The 25,207-nt window shown below is 39.1% G+C and overlaps 1 protein-coding gene across 3 annotated transcripts in view; it reads left to right on the top strand.

Annotated features, from left to right (window-relative positions):
- The first annotated feature begins 376 nt into the window (after window positions 1-376).
- Window positions 377-25,207, top strand: part of ARHGAP19 (Rho GTPase activating protein 19) — a 68,140-nt gene continuing 43,309 nt past the window's right edge. For all 3 annotated transcript variants that reach the window (XM_047826121.1, XM_047826119.1, XM_047826120.1), the window contains exon 1: window positions 377-468. In XM_047826121.1, the coding sequence (XP_047682077.1) occupies window positions 413-468 (56 nt within the window). In that variant the 5' untranslated portion in view covers window positions 377-412. The remainder of the gene's footprint in view (window positions 469-25,207) is intronic.

Here is a 25,207-nt window from a genome sequence, read left to right as displayed (position 1 = left end):
CGGGCTGTGAACGAAATGTAATAGTTACATACTTCTTGTTTGCCGCGCTATACCTAGCCTTCTAGGCATGTGTCTCTGTGTCATAATTTGAGCCTAGGCTGGGGATTTCTGACTTGAACCTTAAAAAGTAGGTGGAATACGAAGGGCTAATCAAAACAAGAAACTACAACCCCCAGCAGGTCTCGGGGCTCGGTCTCCTCCGGGATCCTTTTTTTTTTTTTCCGCCAGGGCTGGGGGCGACCAATGACCGTTAGCAATTTGAATAGACCAATAATATCATGAAACCGTTTAGTTTGCGGAGGGGTGGTAAAGTCACCCAATCGCATGGAAGAGGGGGGAAACACCTTAGCCAATCCAAAGGCGTGGGGGCGGGGCCGGAGATGGGGGCGGAGAAAGAAGTTTGCTGACTAAGATGGCGACAGAGGCGCAGAGTGAAGGGGAGGTGCCAGCCAGGGATTCCCGCCGGAGGTGAGCCGAGTTCTTGGTCCAGCTTCCTTGGAAACGAGGCCGTGGGCTGGTCGTACTGACGCTTTTCCTTTGGGTCGTGGTGACCCAGCGGGGCCACGCTTTGTTGTTTCCTGCCACCGCGTTTCTCACCTTCACGCCTGCGGTCTGGCTCAGGAGCTGGGATCCAGCCTGGCCTCCGCTTGGTCCCGTTGATGCCCTCCGGAGGTCTGTCCGCAGCGTTGGCTGCAGACCCACCGGTTGGTGGTGGCAGCTCTGCTTGCTTTTGCGCTGAGCTTCCTTGGTGAGGAAACTCAAGCCCAGAGCTGTTAAGCGAATTCCCTAACGTCACACAGTGCCGGGAGAGAGCTCTGTCAGTACCGCAGTGTATGTGTTAAAGTCGGAGCGAGGGTTGGAGTGCCAGAAATGGGTTTGAGTTCTTGTGCCAATTAAATAAAAATTTTCGTTGTGCTTTAGAATACTTAACATGAGGGCTACCCTCTTAGCAAATAAATAAATAAATAAATAAATAAATAAATAAAATTAAAGTAAATGTTTATTTCTGAGGGTGGGAAAGGGCAGAGAGAGAGGGGGACAGAGGATCCCAAGCGACCCCACACTGACCGAGAGCCCTGTGTAGGGGCCCCAACTCACTAACCCTGAGATCATGACCGAAGCTGAAGTCAGCCGCTGAACCGACTGAGCCATCCACGCGCGAACCCTCTTAGCAAAATTTTCAGTGTATGAGATAATATTGTTGACGATAGGTACAATGTTGTACAGCATATCTCAAGAGCTTATTCATCTTTAAGTTTTTTATTTTTGACAGAGAGAGAGAGAGAGAGAGAGACAGAGAGAGAGACAGAGAGACAGAGCATGAGCGGGGGAGGGGCAAAGAGAGAGGGAGACACAGAAATCAGAAGCAGGTTCCAGGCTCCAAGCTGTCAGCACAGAGCCTGACGCGGGCTCGAACTCACGAACTGTGAGATCATGACCTGAGCCGAAGTCGGATGCTCAGCTGACTGAGCCACCCAGGCGCCCCAAGAGCTTATTCATCTTGCTTAACTGGAACTTTATGCCTGTTAATTAGTAACTTCCCATTGCCCCTCTCCCAGTCCCGGCAACCACCATTCTACTCTTCCGTTCTATGAAATTGACTATTTTAGTACCTCATATATAGAAGTGGAATCATTTGCCTTCCAGTAACTGGCTTATAAGGTTCATCCATGTTGTCACCTATTGCAGAATTTTCTTCTTTCTAAAAGCTGAGTAATATTCCATTCTGTGTATATACCACATTTTGCTATTCCATTCATCTGTCCATGGACATTTAACTTGTTCCATACCTTAGTGATTGTTAATTGTGCCTCAGTGAACGTGAGAGTGCCAGTAATTCTTTGAGATCCTGATTTCAATACTTTTGGATAAATACAAGCGGGATTGCTGGATCATATATAAAATACTCAGCCAATTTTTAAACCTCTCTCAGCTTCAGTGTCTTTATTTATAAATGGGCACAATGGTGTCTACTCCAGAGAATGTCAGTATTAAATTAGACAGTCCTTTTAAAGTTCTTAGACCTGGGGCATCTGGGTGGCTCAGTTGGTTAAGCATCCAACTTCAGCTCAGGTCATGATCTCACAGTTGGAGAGTTTGAGCCCCGTGTAGGGCTCTATGTTGACAGCTCAGAGCCTGGAGCCTGCTTCAGATTACGTGTCTTCCTCTCTCTCTGCCCCTCCTGCACTCACACTCTGTTTCTCTCTCTCTCTCAAAAATAAATAAACATTAAGAAAAAAAATTAAAAAAAAAAAAGTGCTTAGTACTGAGCCTAGCAGGTAATAACCCTTCATTATGTGATAGATTTTCTTTTTCCTGGTAGAACTAAAGAACAGATCTGCAGTTTAAGAAATCATAATTTCTACAGGCACACCAAAAGATAGCTTTTCCCAGAAAGAATTTCCAGGTGGTCTTGCCACAGCCTTGAGACCTTAGTTGTCTCAACTGATCAACTGATTACTTATATATTAGAATTTAGTAGAGTGAGATTATTCTCATTGCCTCAGTGTAAAGTGTAAACACTTTGGTGTCTCTTGGTGCCATTTGTATTGAATAAGAGATTCCAAGTCTTGGGAAGTTGGGTTTATGAATGGGCACTGGACTCCTTCCCTAGCTGAGATAGACATGGTTGAGTGTGTTAATATCTTACAGGGAAGAGTTTTTCACTCTTGGAGGTGTCTATAAATGGTTGATCATTGGTGCCTGGACACTGTAGAGGGGATTGGTAAATTTGATGAACTCATCTCTCATCCTGCTTTAAAATCTTGAATTGTGATGAAAACCTGAAGACAAAATACTAGTCTATAGCAGGAGTAGTTTGAATTCCTTTAAAGGATGTTGCCAATTGAATTTAAGTTTTAAGTGCCAGGTTTAGTTATATGATCAGCAGGTATTTACAGAATTTTATTTAATTTGAAACTTTTATCAATTTCCTATTATAAAAGAAAATTCAGGTTTCTGTAAGGCTTTTTGAGGGCAGGACACATGTTTATTTTTATTACATATTCCCGGTGCTTAGCTTTGCATAGGTGGTCAATAATGAATGAATAATAGTCTTTTTTTTTTAAGTTTATTTTGAGAGAGAGTATGTGTGTGTGTGCTTGTGTGGGGGAGAGGCAGAGAGAGAGGGAGAGAAAGAATTCCAAGTAGGCTCCATGCTGTCAGCTCAGAGCCTGATGCGGGGCTTGATCTTAGGAACTGAGATCATGACCTGAGCCGAAGTTGGATGCTCAAGTGACTGAGCCACCCAGGGTCCCCTACCTTCAAGTTACTCTTAAGTGAACAATTCTAAAGGGGAATCCACAAATAGAAGCTATCCACTCTACCAATAGCAATATAAAAATATTTAAGACTTTTAAAGGCCAAAGAGAGAAAAGCTAAAGCAGGAAAATCTGTAGCCATTTCTCCTACATAATTGGCAGTAGGGAAATACAGTTCAGTACCTTTTTTTTTTTTTTTTTTTGAGAGAGAGAGAGAGAGAGGGCACAAGTGAGAGAGGGACAGAGAGAGAATCCCAGGAGGGGCAGAGGGAGAGAGAGACAGAGAAAGGGGGAAGAGAGAGAGTGAGGGAGAGAGAGAGAGAGAGAGAGAGAGAGAGAGAGAGAGAGAAAGAGAAAGTGAGGCTCACCTGAAGCAGAGCACAAGCTCACCCGATGCAGGGTTCAAGCTTGTCCGATGTGGGACTTGAACTCATGAACCGTGAGATCATGACCTGAGCCGAAGTTAGTTGCTTGACAACTGAGCCACATAGGCGCCCAGTTCAGTACTTTTTGAATTAAACAGACATATAATAAAAGTGCTATTATTAGATGAAGAGGGGAAATTGATAACAAAGAGTCACAAGCTTTTTAACCCCAAAATTCACGGGGAAAAAGAAACCTGCTGTGAACCTAGAAAAGCAAATGGGAACATCCAGGGTTGGAGGGAAGCATAACAAGCCATGGTAGTGATAACATTTGTCATAAGTTGGTGACAGTTAATATGCCAGCAGTGTCCAAGTTTTGGGGCCCAAGCCTGTTTCTAGAATTTAGGAACAGCAGGAAGCTTAGGAAACAACTACTTACTGGATGCTTGCATTCCATTTTGGAATTGTTTTTGGAGGATAAGGAAAGTCCTATAGAAGGGGAAAGGGTCCTGTATTCTGCTAATTTAAATACACCATAGAGAGTGGAATATTGGTTACTCAACACATAATTTCCTGAAGACTTTTTGTTATATTGTTCTTCCTTTGATAAGACAGCAGTGTGGCCCTTAAGAAAAGTGATAGATGGAAAAAAAAAAAAGTGAAAAATGGAACCTTTACTGATCTTTGGAAGACTTGCCTCTTCTCACATGCACAAGTGGGAAAACATGATTTAAACACCTGAATCCAGTTTTGTATTTGTGCTGTCAAATCCTATCCGAAGGGGGGCACCTGGGTGGCTCAGTTGGCTGAGTGTGGGACTTTGGCTCAGGTCGTGATCTCACGGTTCATGAGTTTGAGCCCTGTGACAGGCTCTGTCCCCCTCTCTTTCTTCCCCTCCCCCGCTTGTATTTTCTCTCTCTCTCCCTCTCTCTCTCTTTCAAAAATAAATAAACATTAAAAAATATTCTATGTGAAGGGTAATGAGGAATAGATTCTTCAATTTTAGTATATGTGCTGCCAAAGCAGGCACAGGAATAGATTCTTCAGTGATTTTTCTTTTTTTCATTTTTAAAGTCTATTTATTTATTTATTTAGAGAGAGCACAAGTGAGCAGGAGGACAGGGAGAGAGGGAGAGAGAGAGAATCCCAAACGGGCTTCACACTGTCAGCACAGAGCCTGACTTGGGGCTTGACCCCATGAATTGTGAGATCATGATGTGCTCTGAGATCAAGAGTTGGACACTTAACTGACTGAGCCATGCAGACCTGCTTCAATGGTCTTTCTTGAATCTGAATCATTTCATTTTATATTTTTATCAATTACCTGGCTTAGAGAGTTTGATCATTATATTTATAGACAAGGCCAGTCTTGTGGAAGGAGAGGGGAAGAAGGAATAGAATTTTAAAATAATCCACATAAAAGTGGCTTACTTTTCTTTGCTTCTGACCTTTTGTAGAGTTTGTGAGTTTAACGAATGTTAAAGCTGGAGGTTGCTGGTTGGTTATGTGGAAGGTCATCAGAGAGTGGCAGTCTGTTTTTGTTATTGTGAGTTCAGACACTATTTTATCCATTAGGTGGGTTTGAGGAGACTGACTCCATTCAGGCTCACAAGAAGCCAATTGCTAAATGCAAATTTGGTAATTTGCACAAAGAATATACAAGTTATGTACACCAGTTTGCCTTATTTTATCTTTGGGAGGGATACACTACAGTTGATTATATTAATGCTTATTATTATTATTTTTTAACAGCAGTGATCTCATTTCCTTCTTGAAGATACCCTCTGGTTACCTTGTATGAATTCTCTTAACTACACTGTTATTAATCATTTTTTAGGATGGGTTTTTTTCTAGAAATGCCAGAGCCCATCTATTTTGTGCTGATGGTTTGCTAGTTTTACCTGATAGATCAGTTGAGGTTCAACTAGGACACAGAAACTATACAGTAATTTGAGCAAAAAGTGTTTAACATAAAGAATTGTTAACTATAGTGGGATTGGAGTTAACAGGGATTGGCTAGTAAGTAAAAGAGATCTCTAAAGATTATATAAATAGTAGATATCAGAATCAGCTTATATATATTGAATCATCATGTTGTACACTTTAAACATCTTGCAATTTTATATGCCATTTATACCTTGATTAAAAAAAAAAAAAAAGAATCCACTATAATCCTTAGGGCTGAGATAGAACGTACAAGAAAGAGGTCCACGCTTTGTTTAAGGCATGGCTATGGCTCACATTGAATGGCAGAAAAGTTGCTGTGGTGGAACTTGTTGGAAATTCACCTTATAGAACCTGCTAGAAATCCACGCTTTAGGGTACTGGGGAAAGCTGTTCCTAGGGAGCTACTGGCTTATGGGTGCTGCTCAGTGCCATAGACTGCAGGAGGCTGTCACTGGAGAAGCCGCCTATGGTGTGGGATCTGGGTACTGGAGAAGCTGTGCATGCTGCAGGAGCTTTCCTAGTGGAGTGCCCTGGGGCCAGGGAAAGGGAAAGGCTCCTCCTCCTGCAGTGTCACCCCTGTGTTCTTTATGAACTCTCACTGTCATGCCAGCTGGAGAAGAAAATACATAAACTTTAAGTAAACAAATTTATTTTGAGAGAGAGCTTATGAGTGGGGAGAGGCAGAGAGAGAGGGAAAGTGAGAGAATCCCAAGCAGGCTCCACACTGGGGGGGGGGGGGGGTGTCAAACCACGAACCCTGAGATCATAACCGGAGTGGAAACCAGGAGTTGGATACTTAACCAACTGAGCCATCCAGGTGCCTGGAGAAGGAAATATATTTAAGGGCTCCAGCTCCATTTTTGCAGAGTAGGCAACCGTGGGTGAGAGGCATGAAATCAATAACTGGCACATGTGGATAATCATCTCACTCTAGTTCTTTGCCTCCCTTGCTGTAGCACTTCCTAAGACTTCTATGGAAGAGTATGAGATACTGGGTAGGATCTGAAAGAATGAGGAGGGACAGAAACACATCAGAGAAGACAAGAGAGTGATGGGTGGTTAAATTTGCACTGACACACTTATTTGCATGTAAACTTGTAAAAGTCTATATGCTTTCTAGATGGAATCACTGTTTCCTGGAATAAAGAACCTAGAGCAAGACTGTTAAATTATATTTATCTATTTTTTTTAAAGTTTATGTATTTATTTTGATATAGAACCAGCAGGGAAGGGGCAGAGAGAGAGCAGGGCAGAGGATCCAAAGTGGGCTCTGTGCTGACAACAGAGAGCCTCATGCGGGGCTTGAACTCACAAACTGTGGATTTATGACCTGAGCTGAGGTTGGACGCTCAACGGATGGAGCCACCTAAGCCCCCCAAGACTGTTAAATTATATTTAACCTGATAACTATTGCTTATCTGTATTTTATTTTTTTGAGGCATGCTGATGTGTAAAGTGTTAGTATTACCTTACTGATCTTTGCAGTTTCAAACTTGCAGAGATCCCAGAGGGTGTGTTGTTTATTGATACTGTTCTCTCAGTTAAAGCAGTTTGTGTCTTTGAGCAAGTTACTTTTGTATTTCCCTATCTTTAAATGGGGTTTCCAGTAGGTAGTTATACGAGGTTTTAGAAATTGTTGTTTGTAATGATCTTGAAATCTATGTAATTTTAAAAGAGTTAATTGCATTTCTGCCAGGGTCTAATGTATAATAATTTTTTTTTGGCCTTGTTCTAGGTCTGGGTATTGCACATGAATCTTTTGAACAAGTGTAGTTTTTAGTTATACTTATTAGAGTAATACCCTTTTATCCTGAATTTAGATTTAATATCAGCATCAGTTATTTGGCATAACACAGCAGTAAGCTTGAAAGTTTTGTTATTTTTTTTTAAAATGAACCTTTGAATAATGTGGGACAATGAAAATCACCGAAATGAGCTGAGCTGAAGAACCAAAGGCTGCATGCTGTGTGCTGTGATTGGTGCATTTGGCTGAACAGAAGTTCACGTTGTAAGAAAACCCAAGACTGGCTTATTAAAAAGCCAAGAAGCATTGGAAAAATGGTACGGAAAGGAGAAGCACAAGTGATAAGATAAAAATTAAAAAGAAAATATGGAGAAGAGAGGGTAACTTCCTAGTAGAGGCTGCCAGCCACAGCCATAAGGCAGGCTTTAGAGGCAGTGGTGATAATGAGCCCAGCAAGAGGTGATCTAGGAGAAGAGAGATTTCCCAAGGAAGAAGTAGGGAGGCGGAATACCAAAATGACCAAAGAGGGGCTGGGATTTATACTAGGGGCTGACTTTTTTTTTTTTTTAATTAAAAAAAAATGTTTATTTATTCTTGAGAAGGATAGAGACAGAATGTGAGTGGGTTAGGGGCAGAGAGAGACACACACACAGAATCCGAAGCAGGCTCCAGGTTCCGAATGGTCAGCACAATAGCTTGACGCGGGGCTCGAACTCATGAGCTGTGAGATCATGACCTGAGCCGAAGTTGGGCGCCCAACTGACTGAGCCACCCAGGCGCCCCTAGGGGGTGACATTTTTAGCATTTATATTTATTAGGATTCTTTCAGTTATATGTGACAGAAACTTAAACTAGCTTAAGCAAAGAGATGCTATCGATTGGCTTAAGAAAATGAAAAGTCCAAGGGGTAGATCGAGCATGGCTTAGTCTGTATTGAAATTCTCAAATCTCTATGTCATGAGGCATCTGCTTCTTGCTTTCTTAGATCTGGTTTCCTTCCTTTTTTTCCTGCTTTTTGAAAAGGCAAGTTCTTTACAAAAGATGCAGTAAAGGACCACCAGCAGCTTCAGTCTCACATTCCACAGGTTTAGCAATCTTAGCATCTAGCATGACTCTGGAATTAAATCTTTTCCTGGTTTGACTCTGTGGGCCTTTGTCTGAATCAATGAGGAGGATAGAATGTTTCCATTGGTTAAGCCTGGGTCCTGAGCTCACACTTGCTGCCCAGGGAGTAGGGTCGATATTGGTGGCAAACCACATACATTGAAAGATGGGGAGAGCTTATTGCACAAAGGAGAGTAGGGGTGCTCTTACCAGAGGAAGGGGGAAATAGATGTCGGGTATGCAAAAAACAGATGTCCACTACACTATTTCATTAACCCCTCTGTATACTCCCCTCTATTTAACGTTATGTTTTGAAAAGGGCTTGCCATAAGTATGTGGAGAACATATTTTATGTTTCTTTTCTTTTCTTTTTTCTTTTCTTTTCTTTTCTTTTTTAAATTTATTTTGAGAGAGACAGAGACAGTGTGAGTGGGAGAGGGGCAGAGAGAGAGAGAGAGAGAGAGAGAGAGAGAGAGAGGGAGAGGGAGAGAGAGAGGGAGAATCCCAAGCAGGTTCTGCGCTGCCAGAGCAGAGCCGGATGAGGGGCTTGAACTCATGAAACTGGGATCATGATCCGAGCCGATACTGAGAGTTGGATGCTTAACCGACTGAGGCACCCAGGTGCCCCACATTTTATGTTTCTTAAAAAACCAACCAAACCAACAAGCCCCTTATTTAAGTACTACTTATTTCTTTTTTCCACTGTCCAAACCCTATTCATCTTTAAGATCTACCTCAAATCTCATCTCTTGTATAAGAGTGAGAGTTTCTCTCCTACCTTCTTTTTTTTTTAATGTTTATTTTTGAGAGAGAGAGAGTATGAGAATGAGCGGGGGAGGGGCAGAGAAAGAGGGGGACAGAGGATCTGAAGAGGTTCTACACTGACAGCAGAAGGCCTGATGCAGGGCTCAAACTCATGAGCCGTGAGATCATGACCTGAGCTGAAGTTGGACGCTTAACTGACCGAGCCACCTAGGCGCCTCTCTCCTACTGCTGAATTTGTACATCTTTTATTGTTTGTACCATGGATTGGGCAGTTAATGATCTTGTATTATCTTTTGTGTTATGGTCTTTAGTTATACTTAAAATTTTGTAGGAAAGCTATCATTCTTTTTTGTAATCAAGTGTAAAACTGTAGTAATATAGTAGGGAAAATGATTTTGTCAGATGTTCACAAGTTTTGTGATCTACCTTATAAGTAATTATTCAAATATGGAGTGCATTAATGATAGTACATTTTATAACGGGAAATGTGTTAGTGTGAAATTCATAACTATAACACTATAAAGCCATAACTTTTAAGATGATCATATGAAAACATAATAATAGTATCAGTTACTAGATTAAAAAAAGGTGGGGCGTCTGGGTGGCGCAGTCGGTTAAGCGTCCGACTTCAGCCAGGTCACGATCTTGCGGTCCGTGAGTTCGAGCCCCGCGTCAGGCTCTGGGCTGATGGCTCAGAGCCTGGAGCCTGCTTCCGATTCTGTGTCTCCCTCTCTCTCTGCCCCTCCCCCGTTCATGCTCTGTCTCTCTCTGTCCCAAAAAAATAAATAAACGTTGAAAAAAAAATTAAAAAAAAAAAAAAAAGTGATTTGTCAGGTTGAACTATTACATGAAAGCTGGACACCAGAATGAAACGGAACCATAGAAAAATTTAGTCACCCCCTACTGAATTTAGTTGTGCTGAAGTAATAACACTTTGGCTTTTGAAAAATTAATACATAATTAGAATATTGCTTGTATACACAAATACGGAGATGAGATGTTTCGTTTAAAGACATATGGGGGGCGCCTGGGTGATGCAGTCGGTTGGGCGTCCGACTTCAGCCAGGTCACGATCTCGCGGTCCGTGAGTTCGAGCCCCGCGTCGGGCTCTGGGCTGATGGCTCAGAGCCTGGAGCCTGTTTCCGATTCTGTGTCTCCCTCTCTCTCTGCCCCTCCCCCGTTCATGCTCTGTCTCTCTCTGTCCCAAAAATAAATAAACGTTGAAAAAAAAAATTTAAAAAATAAAGACATATGGATCAGTTTCAAATAAATGTAGTCAAGTTTGAGCTTTATTTCTCTTGTTTACTGACCAGAGTTTATTATGTAGCATAAAACTAATTTCTTGGGACTCAGTAAGATTACAAAAATGCAATAATAATCTGAGCCAATCTATGACAAATAAACTTCCCCCAGTTTAACAGAAAATGTCCAACATATCACATAAAGCTATATCCACTTCAGAAATGTAACATTATATGATTGTGTTTTTATTTTTTTGTTCTTTTCATTTTTTCCCATAGAAAATTAAAATAGTTTGGTTGATCTTTGTCTAAGTCTCTGAAATGTGTTATTGTAAATAAGTAAAACATTATTTGACAGTTTTAAGATAATATGTCATCTGATTAGACAGATTATCTGATTAGAGATAAAGCCCTCTTTATCTCCTCTTTGGGTAGGGGAGAACCTTATTAATTTAGAAACTAACCTAAAGAGTGATATTGGGATTATATAATGAGAAAGTTCTTCACTTATTTTCATGTTGAACACAATTACAAAAATAAAACCAAGTAAGTAATATTAGTGACGCTAAAGAATAACTCACCAAATAATAGGAAACAGAATTGGGGGAGAAACCAAGAAAGTATACAGTGATACAATTTAGTAATATGATACTTGGCATTATCATCAATGACTTTCTTTTATAGTTTGATTGGAGATTGCTACATGCACTGGAAGTTGTACTTTGAAGTATGGCTAGCTTTTGTATACTTAAGTCTATTTATCATTTTTAAGGTTTTTTTGCATTTTAGAATCCCCACAGTCCTTCCCTTGGTTGCAGTAATAGTTTCTTCACTCAGGTGTCAAGGCTTACTTTATTAATATTTTTTCTTTTGGTAAGGTCATTTTGTGGCAGCTATCCTTGTGACCAGGCTCTTGTAATCAAAGTCCACCAGTGTGAAACATGCCTACATCATGTGTTAACAGTTTTCATTGAAGATTTATTTTTTTATTTTTATTTTTTAAATGTTTATGGGGAGGGGCAGAGAGAGAGGGGGACAGAGGATCTGAAACAGGCTCCACACTGTTAGCGCAGAGCCCATGTAGGGCTTGAACTCGTGAACTGTGAGATTATGACCTGAGCCGAAGTTGGACACTTAACCAACTGAGCCACCCTGGTGCCCCTTTATTGAAAATTTAAATACAGGGTATGTATATTAAGATTGTATAGGGGATAAAGCCTAAATTTTATTAAAATGTAAGTATTTTAACTGACAACATAGATTCTTTTTGGGTGTTGAGAAATAAAAGTGTTGAAAAGACATTAGAATATTTAAACTTTCAAAAAGTATTTTTCAAAATACTTAACAATTTTTTCGAAAGTATTACATACTTGATGCACCATAAAATCCCATATATTAGAATGCCATCTTTTCAGCATTCCATCTTCTCAACACTTGGTGTCATTCAGACGGAGTGGGAAGGTATGTGTTTTCCCAAAGTGGAGGTTGCTTAAGACGTACTACTGTGAAAAAGTCTCATAATCGCTTGCAATGCAAAGAATTTTTAGCAGTTGCCCAAAGAGCTCTTTAAAATAACGTATATATGCAAATACAATCAAACAAAAATTGTTTACAACCTAATTTTCAAAGTCATCTCTAGGTGCTCCTGTGCTTAATTATACCTGCAATTGGCTACTTGTATTTTTGAAAATAGAGGTAGTGGGGGGAAAAAAATAAAAGCTGAGTGAATTTTAAACTTCTGGAGGCCAGCAAATTACCTTAGTGTCTTGTCCCTATACCTTATGATTTAAAATTACAAAGCACTCAGTAGATCATGGTTAGTTTGATTTTAAATGACACACGAGTGACTATGATTTCACCTTCTTATGCTAGTTGAAGAGACTTATGATTAGGTTTGTAGAATATTGACTAAGGTAATAGAAGCTCTTTTTAAAGATATGAATGTCACATGTCAGAGCAAAAGCACTTGCTGTCTCTTGGATAGGATCACTCTGGACTTTGGAACAAATAGATTTAGAAGTAGTCTTTGGAACCTAATCTGATCATACATAGAAGTACTTTGTGTTTTAGTTGCCTGAGGCTCATGTCTTTTAAAGTCTGTTGGAAAAGAGAGTCTCCTGAAGTTTGGACTATACTTTTCTGAGTGGTAAACAGATTTTAGGTAATGATAAGAGAGACACTGTATTGTCAGCAAAACATCTTTTAGAACTTTCTCCAAATAAGGAATTTTGATGTAATTTTTCTAATTCAAATAAACTTTCTTATTGTATACTTGCCTGACGGAGAAAAATTAAGAGAGGTGGCAGCAGCAGAATTAATACCAATTCTTGTGACACCCAAAAAGGATACAAATTGGCAAGTAAATACATGTTAATAAATTTGTGTTACTGATACTTTGAGGAAGTATAATTAGCCCTCTTGACTGAGGACATTGGGTCGTCATTCTGTAGGGCAAAATCTTAGGTCAGATTTCCAAAAATGTTAAGGTTAAGATAAGCAATCAGGAATTCTTTAGTTTCTTAAAAAACAATTTTTTTTAATGTTTGTTTATTTTTTGAGGTGGGGGGCAGAGATAGAGGGAGAGAAAGAGTCTGAAGTAGGCTCCCACTGTCAGCACAGAGCCGGATGCGGGGCTCCAGCCCACAAACCATGAGATCACGACCTGAGCCAAAATCAGATGCTTAACCCGCTGAGCCACCCAGACGCTCCAGGAATTCTTTAATTTCTAAATAATTTATTTCAGGTTAAGTTGCTCTAGTACTTTGAAATTAGTTTATGTTGAGATCAAATGTAGAGGACAAATATACTTTTGCAGACTTTTGGAGTCTAAATTAGAGATAAGAGGTCCTAATTACAAAACCTTGGACAGCTACTCTAAGGGTGGACTTTAGGATATAAATGTTTCTTGTCTAAGAAATTGGATATTATTTGCTGAAACCTTGTAGTACTACTTGTCAACTTTGAACTGTTTTTGTTATGTAAAAATGCTGCCAGCTTGGGCACATGGGGTTTGTTTTATCCTTTCTCTATATATACAACTTTTCATGATACCAGTTTAAATTTATATGCAGAAAAAGGAAGAATAGCCTCTCGTTTAATACTTCTGTGTATTCCTATCTAACAGCTCTCCCAGAAAGTGACACATTGAAAGCCATATTTCAGAGCCAGACAGTTGAAAAAGTAGTCAGAGAGTGCCTACTTCTCTTAGGGTGGTAAGTCAGATTTAGACAACTTTAAATATAGCTCATATTTTGATAGATGTTGCCAAGGTTGTGGTTCTTGGAGAACAAATCAAGTTAAGCAATTCACTAGGGAGGAAACATTTAGTTTTTGTGGGTATGCAGTTTTGGTAGCAGTCAGCCAAAAGATACATCTGCAGGATACATATTTTTCCCCCCACTGTCTTGAATTTTGCAGATTCATGGGTTCAACATGCCTCAAAAGCACTTGCATTTCATTATTCTGTAATTGATTTTTCAGCTGTGGATTCTGTTTCTAGTTCTTTCACTAAGCAGATTACCTTACATGTAGACTTCCATCTAGTGGTAAGAGTAATCATAGCAGACAATGAGTAGGTTATACAAATTTTTCTTTCTTTCTTTCTTTCTTTCTTTCTTTCTTTCTTTCTTTCTTATTTTTAATAATTTATTTATTTTTAAATTTATATCCAAGTTCGTTAACATATAGTGCAACAATGATTTCAGAAGTAGATTCCTTAATGTCCCTTACCCATTTAGCCCGTCCCCCTTCCCACAACCCCTCCAGCAACCCTCTGTTTGTTCTGCATATTTAAGAGTTTTTTATGTTTTGTTCCCCTCCCTGTTTTTATATTATTCTTCCTTCCCTTCCCTTATGTTCGTTTTGTATTTTAAAGTCCTCATATGAGTAAAGTCATATGCTGTTTGTCTTTCTCTGATTAATTTCATTTGGCATAATACCCTCTAGTTCCATCCATGTAGTTGCAAATAGCAAGATTTCATTCTTTTTGATTGCCAAGTAATACTCCATTGTATATATATACCACATCTTCTTTATCCATTCATCCATCAGTGGACATTTGGGCTCTTGCCATACTTCGGTTATTGTTGATAGCACTGCTATAAACATTGGGGTGCATGTGCCTCTTTGAAACAGCACACCTGTATCCCTTGGATCAATACCTAGTAGTGCAATTGGTGGTCATAGGGTAGTTCTATATTTTTAATTTTTTGAGGAACCTCCATACTGTTTTCCAGAGTGGCTGCGCCAGCTTGCATTCCCACCAACAATGCAAGAGATCCTATTTCTCTGCATCCTCGCCGCCATCTGTTGTCGCCTGGGTTGTTAATGTTAGCCATTCTGACAGGTTTGAAGTGGCGTCTCATTGTGGTTTTGATTTGTAGTTCCCGATGATGAGTGATGTTGAGCATTTTTTCTTTTTTTTTCTTTCTCTTTTAAATGTTTATTTATTTTTGAGAAAGAGAGAGAGCGAGAGAGAGCGTGAGAGGCGGAGGGGTAGAGAGAGAAGGAGACACAAAATCCAACGCAGGCTCCAGGCTCTGAGCTGTCAGCACAGAGCCTGAGGGGCTCGAACTCCCAGAGTGCAAGATCATGACCTGAAGCTGAAGTCAGAGGCTTAACTCACTGAGCTACCCAGGCGCCCCTTGAGCATTTTTTCATGTGTGGATTGGCCGTCTGGATGTCTTCTTTGGAGAAGTGTCTATTCATGTTTTTTGCCCATTTCTTCACTGGATTATTTGTTTTTTGGGTGTTGAATTTGATAAGTTCTTTATAGATTTTGGATACTAATCCTTTATCTGATACGTCGTTTGCAAATATCTTCTCCCATTCTGTTGGTTGCCTTTTAGTTTTGCTGCTTGTTTCCTTTGCTGTGTAGAAGCTTTTTATTTTGATGAGGTCCCAATAGTTCATGTTTGCTTTTGATTCCCTTGCCTCTGGAGATGTGTTGAGTAAGAAGTTGCTGCCGCCAAGATCAAAGAGGTTTTTGCCTGCTTTCTCCTCGAGGATTTTGATGGCTTCCTGTCTTACATTTAGGTCTTTCATCCATTTTGAGTTTATTTTTGTGTATGCTGTAAGAAAGTGGTCCAGGTTCATTTTTCTGCATGTTGCTGTCCAGTTTTCCCAGCACCATTTGCTGAAGAGCCTGTCTTTATTCCATTGGATATTCATTCCTGCTTTGTTAAAGATTAATTGGCCATATGTTTGTGGGTCCATTTCTGGGTTCTCTATTCTGTTTCATTGATCTGAGTGTCTCTTTTTGTGCCGTTTTTCTTTTTTTTTTTTTAAATGTAAGCTCTATGTCTAAGGTGGGGCTTGAACTCACTACCCTGAGATCAAGAGTCACATACATTCTCTACCAATTGAGCCAGCCAGATGCCCCCAAAGTTTCCTTTTTAATAGACCCTGCCTCTTATTCTTCTTTGGGATAGTTACCTAATATATGCATTGAAATACTGGAGTCCTAACTATCTCTGTATGCCTACTGCCTAACTACTAATTCTCCTGGTTCTGTTCATGTATCAAAAACTCCTGTGATGAGGAAGTTAACCTTTACTATTCACTTTGACTTTCTATGATATTAACATCAAGTTGTAGCAAGATTTAGGTCAAATCTGCTTGGTTTCTTAAGATTTATCTTGGAAGGGAGCGCCTGGGTGGCTCAGTCGGTTAAGCGTCTGACTTCAGCTCAGGTCACGATCTCACGGTCTGTGAGTTCGAGCCCCGCGTCGGGCTCTGGGCTGATGGCCTAGAGCCTGGAGCCTGGTTCCGATTCTGTGTCTCCCTCTCTCTCTGCTCCTCCCCCGTTCATGCTCTGTCTCTCTCTGTCTCAAAAATAAATAAACGTTAAAAAAAAAATTTAAAAAAAAAGATTTATCTTGGAAGATGTGGTTCTACATACAAGAATGTAGAATAATATGATTAGTATTTTCCTATTGCCCAGCTTCAGTAAACCTTAACATTAGCTATAAGTCATTCAAATGAAGCTCCTTTTTCCCATAGCTCCATGATCTATCACAAGAATAGTGCTAGCACCCTGGAAATTCCCCTCAACTCCCCTTTTTGCCTCCTTTTCTTAATTACTGCTCCTCAAAGGTAGCCAGTTTCCTGAATTTTATGGTAAATATATCTTTGCTTCTCTTTACAATTTTACCACTTAAGTAAGTATTGCTAAATAATATAGTTTTGTCTGTTCTCAAAATTTGATGTAAATGGTCTTGCATACTAAGTAGTCTGTGTGTGTGTGTATGTGTGGTATGAGAAACTTCTTTTGCTCATCATTACATGTGAGATTCATTCATGATGGTGCATGTGACTGGAGTTTGCTCATTTTCATTGCTGTAAAATATACCATTATATATGCCACAATTTAAGGAATCATTCTGGATATTTTGGCTGTTTAGAAATTAATGTTTCTACTAATGATTTTGGTGCACACGTGGCTGCATACATTAGACATGTTTTAGAATTGTTGGGGTCACAGGATACACTTTTGTTCAACTTTAGTAGATAAGACCAAACAGTTTTCCAAAATGCTTATATCAATTTATAGCCTCACTATCAGTATAAAAGAGTTACTGTCAGTTTGTCTAAGCTTTGGTATTGTCATTCTTTTTAATTTTAGTCATTCTGTTGGATAATAGTATGTCATTGTTTTAAAATTTGCATTTCCTTGATATTTAATGATATTGAACAGTTTTTTTCTTTATGAATATATGGGCCATTTGGCTAATTTTTTAATGAGATTTTATTGAAATTTCATGCCTGTTTTTCTATTGGGTTTGTTTCTTCTTTTTTTTTAAGAGAAAGAAAAAGAGTGTGTGTGGAAGAGAGGGGCAGAGGGAGAGAGAGAGAGAGAGAGAGAGAAACTCTTAATCGGGCTCCACGCTCAGTGGGATCATGGCCTGAGCCAAAATCAAGAGTTGGATGCTCAAACAACTGAGCCACCCAGGTACCTTTATGGTTAATATATGTATATTTTAAGATTATTTATTTATTTTGAGAGACAGAAACAGCATGAGTAGGGATGGGGCAAAGAGAGAGGGAGACCGAGAATCTCAATCAGGCTCTGTGCTTGAACTCATGAAACTGTGAGATTATGACCTGAGCGGAAACCAAGTCAGATGCTTAACCGACTGAACCACCCAGGCGCCCCCTTGTGGTTAATATTTTTAATGCGGTATTTAAAAACTAAAAAATTTCCTCAGCTTCGGTTCAAGAATGTATTCTTCTATATTACCTTCTAGTAGGTTTATGGTTCTGCTATTCACCTTTAGATCTGCCACTCACCTGCAATTGATGATCTTTGTGTATATTGTGTGATAGAGGTCAATTTTCACTTTTTCCTCCTGTAGATAGCCAAGTGTCCCACACCATTTAGTCAAAAGGTCATTGATTCCCCACTGATTTGCAGTGCCACCTTTACCCTGTATCCAGTAAAGAAAGGAAGCAATAAAGATAAGAGCAGAAATTAATGAAATAAACAGCAAATACGTGATAGAGGGATTCAGCAAAATCAAAAGCCGTAACCTTGACAAAACGAATAATAAACCTCTAATAAGATTCATAAATTAAAAGAGAAAACATAAATTATCAATATCAGGAACAAAGAGAAGGACATCATTATGTAACTTTGTAGTTCTTAAGAGGAACCATTAAAAAATACCTAAAAGGAGGGGGTGCCTGGGTGACTCAGTTGATTAAGTGTCCGACTCTTGATTTTGGCTCAGGTCATGACTCATGGTTGGTGACTTTGAGCCCTGCCTTGGGCTCTGTGTTGATAACGTGGAGGATGCTTGGGATTCTCTCTCTCCCCCTCTCTCTGCCTCTTTCCTGCTTGCACGCATGCATGCTCTCTCTTTTTCGCTCTCAAAATAAATAAATAAACATTTAAAAAAATAATAAAAAATAAGGAATCTTTAAAAAAAAGCACCTAAGAAGATATTATAAGCAAGTTTATGCCAATAAAGCTTGAAAATTTATGTGAAATAGACAAAGTCCTAGAAATGTCCAGCTTAACCAAAATTAATGTAAGAAGAAATAGAAAATTTGAATAGTTCTGTAACATAAAGTAAATTGAATATATAATTAAAAACCTCACAAAGAAAGCTCTAGGTTTAGATGGCTTCATCAGCCAATTTGATCAAATATTTAAAGAAGCAATAACATCAATCTCACATAAACTTTTTCAGAAAATAGAAAAATAAGACATATTCCCCAACTAATTTTATATGGAAACACAATCTTTTTTTTTAATGTTTATTTATTTATTTTGAGAGAGAGAGAGAGAAAGAGAGAGAGAGAATCCTAAGCAGGCTCCACACTGTCAGTGCAGAGTCTGATGTGGGGCTCCATCTCACAAACTGTGATATCATGACCTGAGCTGAAATCAAGAGTTGGATGCCTAACTGACTGAGCTTCCCAGGTGCCCCAGGCCAGCACAACCTTTATATAAAACCCAATGAAGACAATACAGTGGTCCCATTCTGTCCATGGGGGGTATGTTCCAAGACCCCCCAGTGGATGGCTGAAGCTATGGATAGTACTGAACCCCATATATACTTTTTTCCTATATGTACATAGCTATGATAATGTTTAATGTATAAATTAGACATATTAAGAGATTAATAACAAAAACTAGATACAATAGGGCAATAAATAACAATCAAATAGAACAATTATACTATAATAAAAATTATGTGCGTGTAGTCTTTCTCTCAGAGTATCTTTTGTGCTGTACTCACCCTTCTTGTGATTATGTGAGATGAAAATATGCCTGTGCAGTGAGACGTGAGGTGAGTGATGTAGGCATTGTGGTAGTTGTTAGACTACTGTTGACCTTCTGATGATAGGTCAGAGGAAGATTATCTGTGGACCCCAGAAAGTGAAACTGTGGACGGGTGGTGGCACCACTGCACAGGTATCACCTGCATTTTGACCGTCTGTGTTTGGCCACTTTTATGAGGGACCTCCATTAGTGCCTATTTTCACTAACTGAAAGCAATCCAAAGAGGATTTCCATTTTTATGAAAAAAGACAAAGAAGTGAAAATAGTATTCAGCGTTTATTTTCCATTGAGCCATTATAGAGGTGGCTCAGAGCCTGATCGACGAGACTGGCCCCACCAAGCTCCTTCCCACTGCACTTAGCATCTCAGTAGCAAGCTGCCATAACTCTGAACTGTGTCTGTGAGGATCTGTGAGTTATAGGTCCTAAGGGATCTGAAAAGACTAAGAGGGGTTATTTTGGGGGTCAAGATGCAAAAAAAAATTTCCGTATGAGTTAATGGTGACTGCTTCTTCACTTTATGCCATTTTGGCTTAATGAAAGATTTCATAGGAACTCTATACTTTTGGAAAGCAATTCCATGACTTTCTCATTTATGAATGAATGTGGAGAAATCTAAATATTAGCAAACCAAATTCAACAATATATAAAAATGATATATCATAACAATATTACATTTATTCTAGAGATGCACAATTGGCTTAACATTAATCAATGTCATTCACCACATCAACAAAATAAGGGAGAAAAGTCATATTAATAGATGCACAAAAATTGATAAAATTAAGCACTGACTCATGATAATAAATAAATAAATAAATAAATAAATAAATAACCAACCCTTAGCAAACTAGGAATAAAAGATAATGCCTAAATCTGATAGTTTTTGGCAAAATGATGGATGGGGAAAGGTACCATTCTTCAATTTGCTTTACCCTTGTGATATTTATTTATTTATTTATTTAAAAAAATTGTTTTTAACGTTTATTTATTATTGAGAGACAGAGAGAGACAGAGCGTGAGCAGGGGAGGGGTAGAGATCAGGGGAGACAGAATCTGAAGTAGGCTCCAGGCTCTGAGCTGTCAGCACAGAGCCTGATGTGGGGCTCGAACTCAAAAACTGTGAGATCATGACCTGAGCTGAAGTCAGTCGCTTAACCAACTGAGCCACCCCGGCGCCCCATATTTATTTATTTATTTTTAAAATGTTTTATTTATTTTTGAAAGAGAGAGAGCGAGCACGAGCGAGGGAGGGGCAGAGAGAGAGACAGAGACACAGAATCCGAAATAGGCTCCAGGCTCTGAGCTGTCAACACAGAGCCCGATGTGGGGCTCAAACCCATGAACTATGAGATCATGACCTGAGCCCGAAGTTGGACATTTAACTGACTGAGCCACCCAGGCGCCCCAACTATTGTAATTAAAAAAAAAAAATTCTTTTAATGTTTACTTATTTTTGAGAGAGAGTGCAAACAGGGGAGGGGCAGAGAATGAGGGAGACAGAGAATCCAAAGCAGACTCTGCAATGTCAGTTCAAAGCTCAATGCAGGGCTTGAACTTATGAACCATGAGATCATGACCTGAGCCTGTTGGTTGCTTAACCGACTGAGCCACCCACGTGCTTCTATCCTTATAATTTTTAGAGTTGAGATTCCTTTCATGTTTGTCAGTCACTTAGGGCTCCTCTTTGGTGAATTACTTCATCATATCTTTTGTCTAATTTTCTTTGAGTTGAGTGTATTTTTCTTTTTTTTTGAAAAAAAAATTTTTTTTTAACGTTTATTTATTTTTGAAACAGAGAGAGACAGAGCATGAATGGGGGAGGGTCAGAAAGAGGGAGACACAGAATCTGAAACAGGATCCAGGCTCTGAGCTGTCAGCACAGAGCCGGACACGGGGCTCGAACTCAAAGACCGCGAAATCATGACCTGAGCCGAAGTCGGCCGCTTAACTGACTGAGCCACCCAGGTGCCCCGAGTGTATTTTTCTTATAAATTTTAGACATAAAATTTTAGAGTGATTAATTCTGAATACTAATCCTTTTATATGCATGACAAATATTTTTTTCCAGTTTATGCCTTTTATTTTGTTATTTTAAAGTTTTATTAAAAAATTTTTTTAATGCTTATTTATTTTTGAGAGAGAGAAACAGAGAGACAGTGTGAGCAGGGGGAGGGGGAGAGAGAGAGGGAGACACAGAACCTAAAGCAGGCTCCAGGCTCTGAGCTATTTGCACAGAGCTCCACGGGCTTGAACTCACAAACCACGAGATCATGATCTGAGCTGAAGTCGGATATTTAACCAACTGAACTATCCAGGCACCCCTTAAAGTTTTAAATCTATTTATTTATGTATGTGAATGAGTAGTATGTTCACATGAATAAAAAATGCAGAAAATACAAAAGAGCATACAGTGAAAAGTTTTTCTCCCACTCCTGTTCTTTCATTCCTGTTCCTCTCTCCAGAGGCATTTTGATTTCTTTTTTAAAGAACTTTGTTCATAATGCCATTTGTTGTACAGACGTTTAAAGTTTTAATGTAGTTAAATATATCAATTTTTTCTTTGTGGATTGTGCTTTTTATGCCTTGTTTAAGACATTTCCTCTGTCTCATTTATTCTTTGCTCTTTTCTAAACTTTTTAAAGTTTGACTTTTTATATTTAGATCTTTGTTCTGTCTGGAATTTGTCTTTTGTGTATGATGTGAGGTAGGGATCATCCTCTCCATATTATAAAACTACTTGTCCTTATACTCTTACGTTATGTGATTGTTTTGTCTAATACAATTTTCAGTGTGATGCGGAACTACGGTTGAGTTTCAAGTACGCATTGGCAAATACAATGAACTGCTCCAGTTTTTAATTTCTGTTTTGTTCCTACTTGCAGATGAGTGCTTAGAGTCCTGATAAGTACTGCCTTTCAGGCCCCATAATATGCCCTTGTATCCTCTAACATGTCTGGAATTTGTGTAGGCTGTGATGGGGCAGGGAAAGGAAGGCTCCTTTGTCATAACAAACAAGGAGAAAGCTTTTTTCCTGTCTCTTCGATTTACCAATGCCTCATCAGAAGCTTTCAGCACTTATGTAAGAAATTAAATTTTTTTCTTGGACTTGAGCAAACTTAGACTTTGTTTTAAAATAAGATACCATAGAGTAGGAAGTTGTTTTTGCTTAAATGTAGTATTTTTTTGTTAGTCCTAGAAGTCTCTTAAGTTCTTAATGTGTTCCTTGATATTCTTACCTTTGTATTGTGATATTGTGTATTCTGCGGAAAGGGATTAGTGGGCTGTGTGGTATGGGGGTAATTAAAAAAATGTATCCCACTGTATCTGTCTTTTCCACCTCTCATCTTCCATTTTACTTCTTTTTTAACCATTTCTCTCTCTTACATCCTGTCTTACCAGATGCCCCCCTCGGAAAAAGTGAGGAAGAGGAAACAAAAAACTAGGTTAAAGACATTAAAGTAGGGCAGAACAAGAGTGAATGATCAGGAGAAGGAAGGGGAGGAAAAGCAGAAGGAGAAAAGAGGAGATTGCTTATTTGTGACCTGTGTGTTAGGACTCCAAGGGAATTTTTCTGGTATTCTTTGTGAGTAGGTAGGGGCAGCCTTGAATTACTTATTCTTCTACCAGTTCTACCTGTTTAGGAGGGGGCACACTTGGGGGCTAATGGCCAGGCAGGAAGGACTCTGTTGAGAAACTATGTAGCTAGGGCTTTGTGCTTCTAGTTCCTTTCTCACATGTGTATGTGATCCAGTTTAGTGCTGGAGGGTCATCTGTGATGGAAATTTTAGAATTTTAACCGAGTATTTCTCTGGATATTAATAAACTAAAGATCTGAAAGTTATATGTCTGTATGTGGTTCTACTTCAGGGATATAATGGATGCTATTCATGTATATATACACGTTAGAACTAATTTGATCTGAAATCTGTTTTTCAGAATTAAAAGGAGTGTGAAATCCGTAAAATGATAGTTTAGCCTCAGTAACTTATAAGAATCTTTTCAGTGCTGATACATTTCATGATTTTTCTGGCTGTCTCAGAGTAGTGATTTCTGATTGGCAGTGATTATAAACAGTAGTTTTATATTGACTATTGGTTCTTAACTGAAATAAGCTGACATTAAAAAAAAAAAGAGGTTTTGCCAATGGTTACTTTTGGTTTTAATTGGCTTCTCATCATTGGCATATTTACAGGGAAAATAACCTTTCTTTGTGTGTAAAAAGGTTGAAGAGATAAGCAGGTTAAGGTATCTTTCTTTACTGACTCTTTGGCTTGAGAATACGCATAATTTAAAATTTTTACATGAATTCTTATATTGTCATTCCAGAGAAAAGAAGGAATTAGTAGCCACCAATTGAAGATTTGGGCTGTTGATTGAAGTTATGTGATAATTTTTCAAGGATGTAGTGACAAACTTTGAAGTTTTCCCATGCCTTTTTTCCATTATGCCATTGTTAAAAATTATCCAGGTAGTGTTGACAAAGTGGATTATAGATCACTAATATTTAATATTTAGAGTGTTATTTTTCCTTCAACAGTATTTTGGTACCTAGGATGTTGTGGAAGACTTTAAGTTGTGATTTTTTTAATTTATTTTTTTATTGTGGGAATGTTTGTGTGTGTCAGGTGGATTTTGACTTCGCCTGGCAGACGTGATGACTTGTCCTTTCTGGCTTGTGTTCTACTCTTTGGTTATATAGTAGATGCCTTTATATAATAAGGGTTAGAACAAGCCATTAGAGATACTTGATAATGGATACAAACAAGTGTTGTTGTGTCTGCTCTCAGAGGTGGAATCACATGAAGTACAAAGGAGTATAGTAGTTAGGTATTAGAAAACAATGAATAGGGAAGAAAATATTTCCTGAGAGTCAAAGGAACTTTGCCAGGAGTGCAGCCTGAGTAATGTAGGAATGGAAAACCAGCTAAGATCAGGGGCCCACAGAACATATCAGCTTAGTATTATTTAGTGAGAGAAAAGTGAAATTAGGAGCAAGATGTAGAAGTTTGCCAAGTGCCCTAGAGAGAAGAAACTGTCTGAACAAAGGTTGGACTTAGATGATGGGCAGAGTTATCTAGACTTGGAGGATTTTATTTTATTTTATTTTATTTTTGAGAGAGACAGAGTATGTGTGGGGGAGGGAGAGAGAAAGAGGGAGAGTCTTAAGCAGGCCCTGTGCTGTCAGCGCAGAGCCCATGAGAGGCTCGAACTCATGAACCGTGAGATCATGACCTGAGCCAAAATCAAGAGTTGGACCCTTAACTGCCTGAGCCACTCAGGCACCCTAGAGTTGAAGGATTGTAAAATAAAACTTATTTCTTAGAGCACCTGGGTGGCTTGGTTGAGTATCTGACTCTTGATTTCAGCTCAGGTCATGATGTCACGGTTTGTGAATTTGAGTCCTGCATGGGCTCTCTGCTGATAGTGCAGGACCTGCTTGAGACTTTACCTCTTTCTCTCTTTCTGCCTCTCTCTCTCAAAATAAATAATAATAAAAAAAACAACAACAAAAAAACCCCACAAGCCTATTTCTGGACCTGGGTAAGGTGGAATTAATTTATTTTATATACCTGTAAAGGTGAAGGCTTTTCATTCTGGGGAAGGCTTTCCGATTATGAGGAATAGAATCCAAGGGCAGCTGACTCAGTTAAAGGGAGCTGATTATTAGAAAATGCCTGTATAGGGACCCAGGAACCAAAGAACCCTATGGGTAGAGTAAATGTCTCCAAAATGTCTACTACACTATTTAGATGTAGTTTTAGCTCTTTTATAGTTTTATGCTTACTATCATGTGTTTCTGTGGCATTTGAGACTGGCCTAAATGTGGTACTGTGAACAGTTGGGATGATGCATGGGAAATAGTATAATTTTTTTTTAATGTTTATTTATTTTGAGAGAGAGACAGCATGAGTAGAGGAGGGACAGAGAGGGACACACAGAATCCGAAGCAGGCTCCAGGTTCCAAGCTGTTAGCACAGAGCCCGATGTGGGGCT

Source organism: Prionailurus viverrinus, chromosome D2 (genome assembly GCF_022837055.1).
Source record: "Prionailurus viverrinus isolate Anna chromosome D2, UM_Priviv_1.0, whole genome shotgun sequence".
In the NCBI taxonomy this organism is placed as follows: domain Eukaryota; kingdom Metazoa; phylum Chordata; class Mammalia; order Carnivora; family Felidae; genus Prionailurus; species Prionailurus viverrinus.
The sequence above is the reverse complement of the archived record's forward strand: the minus strand, read 5'-3'. Positions and strand labels throughout refer to the sequence as shown.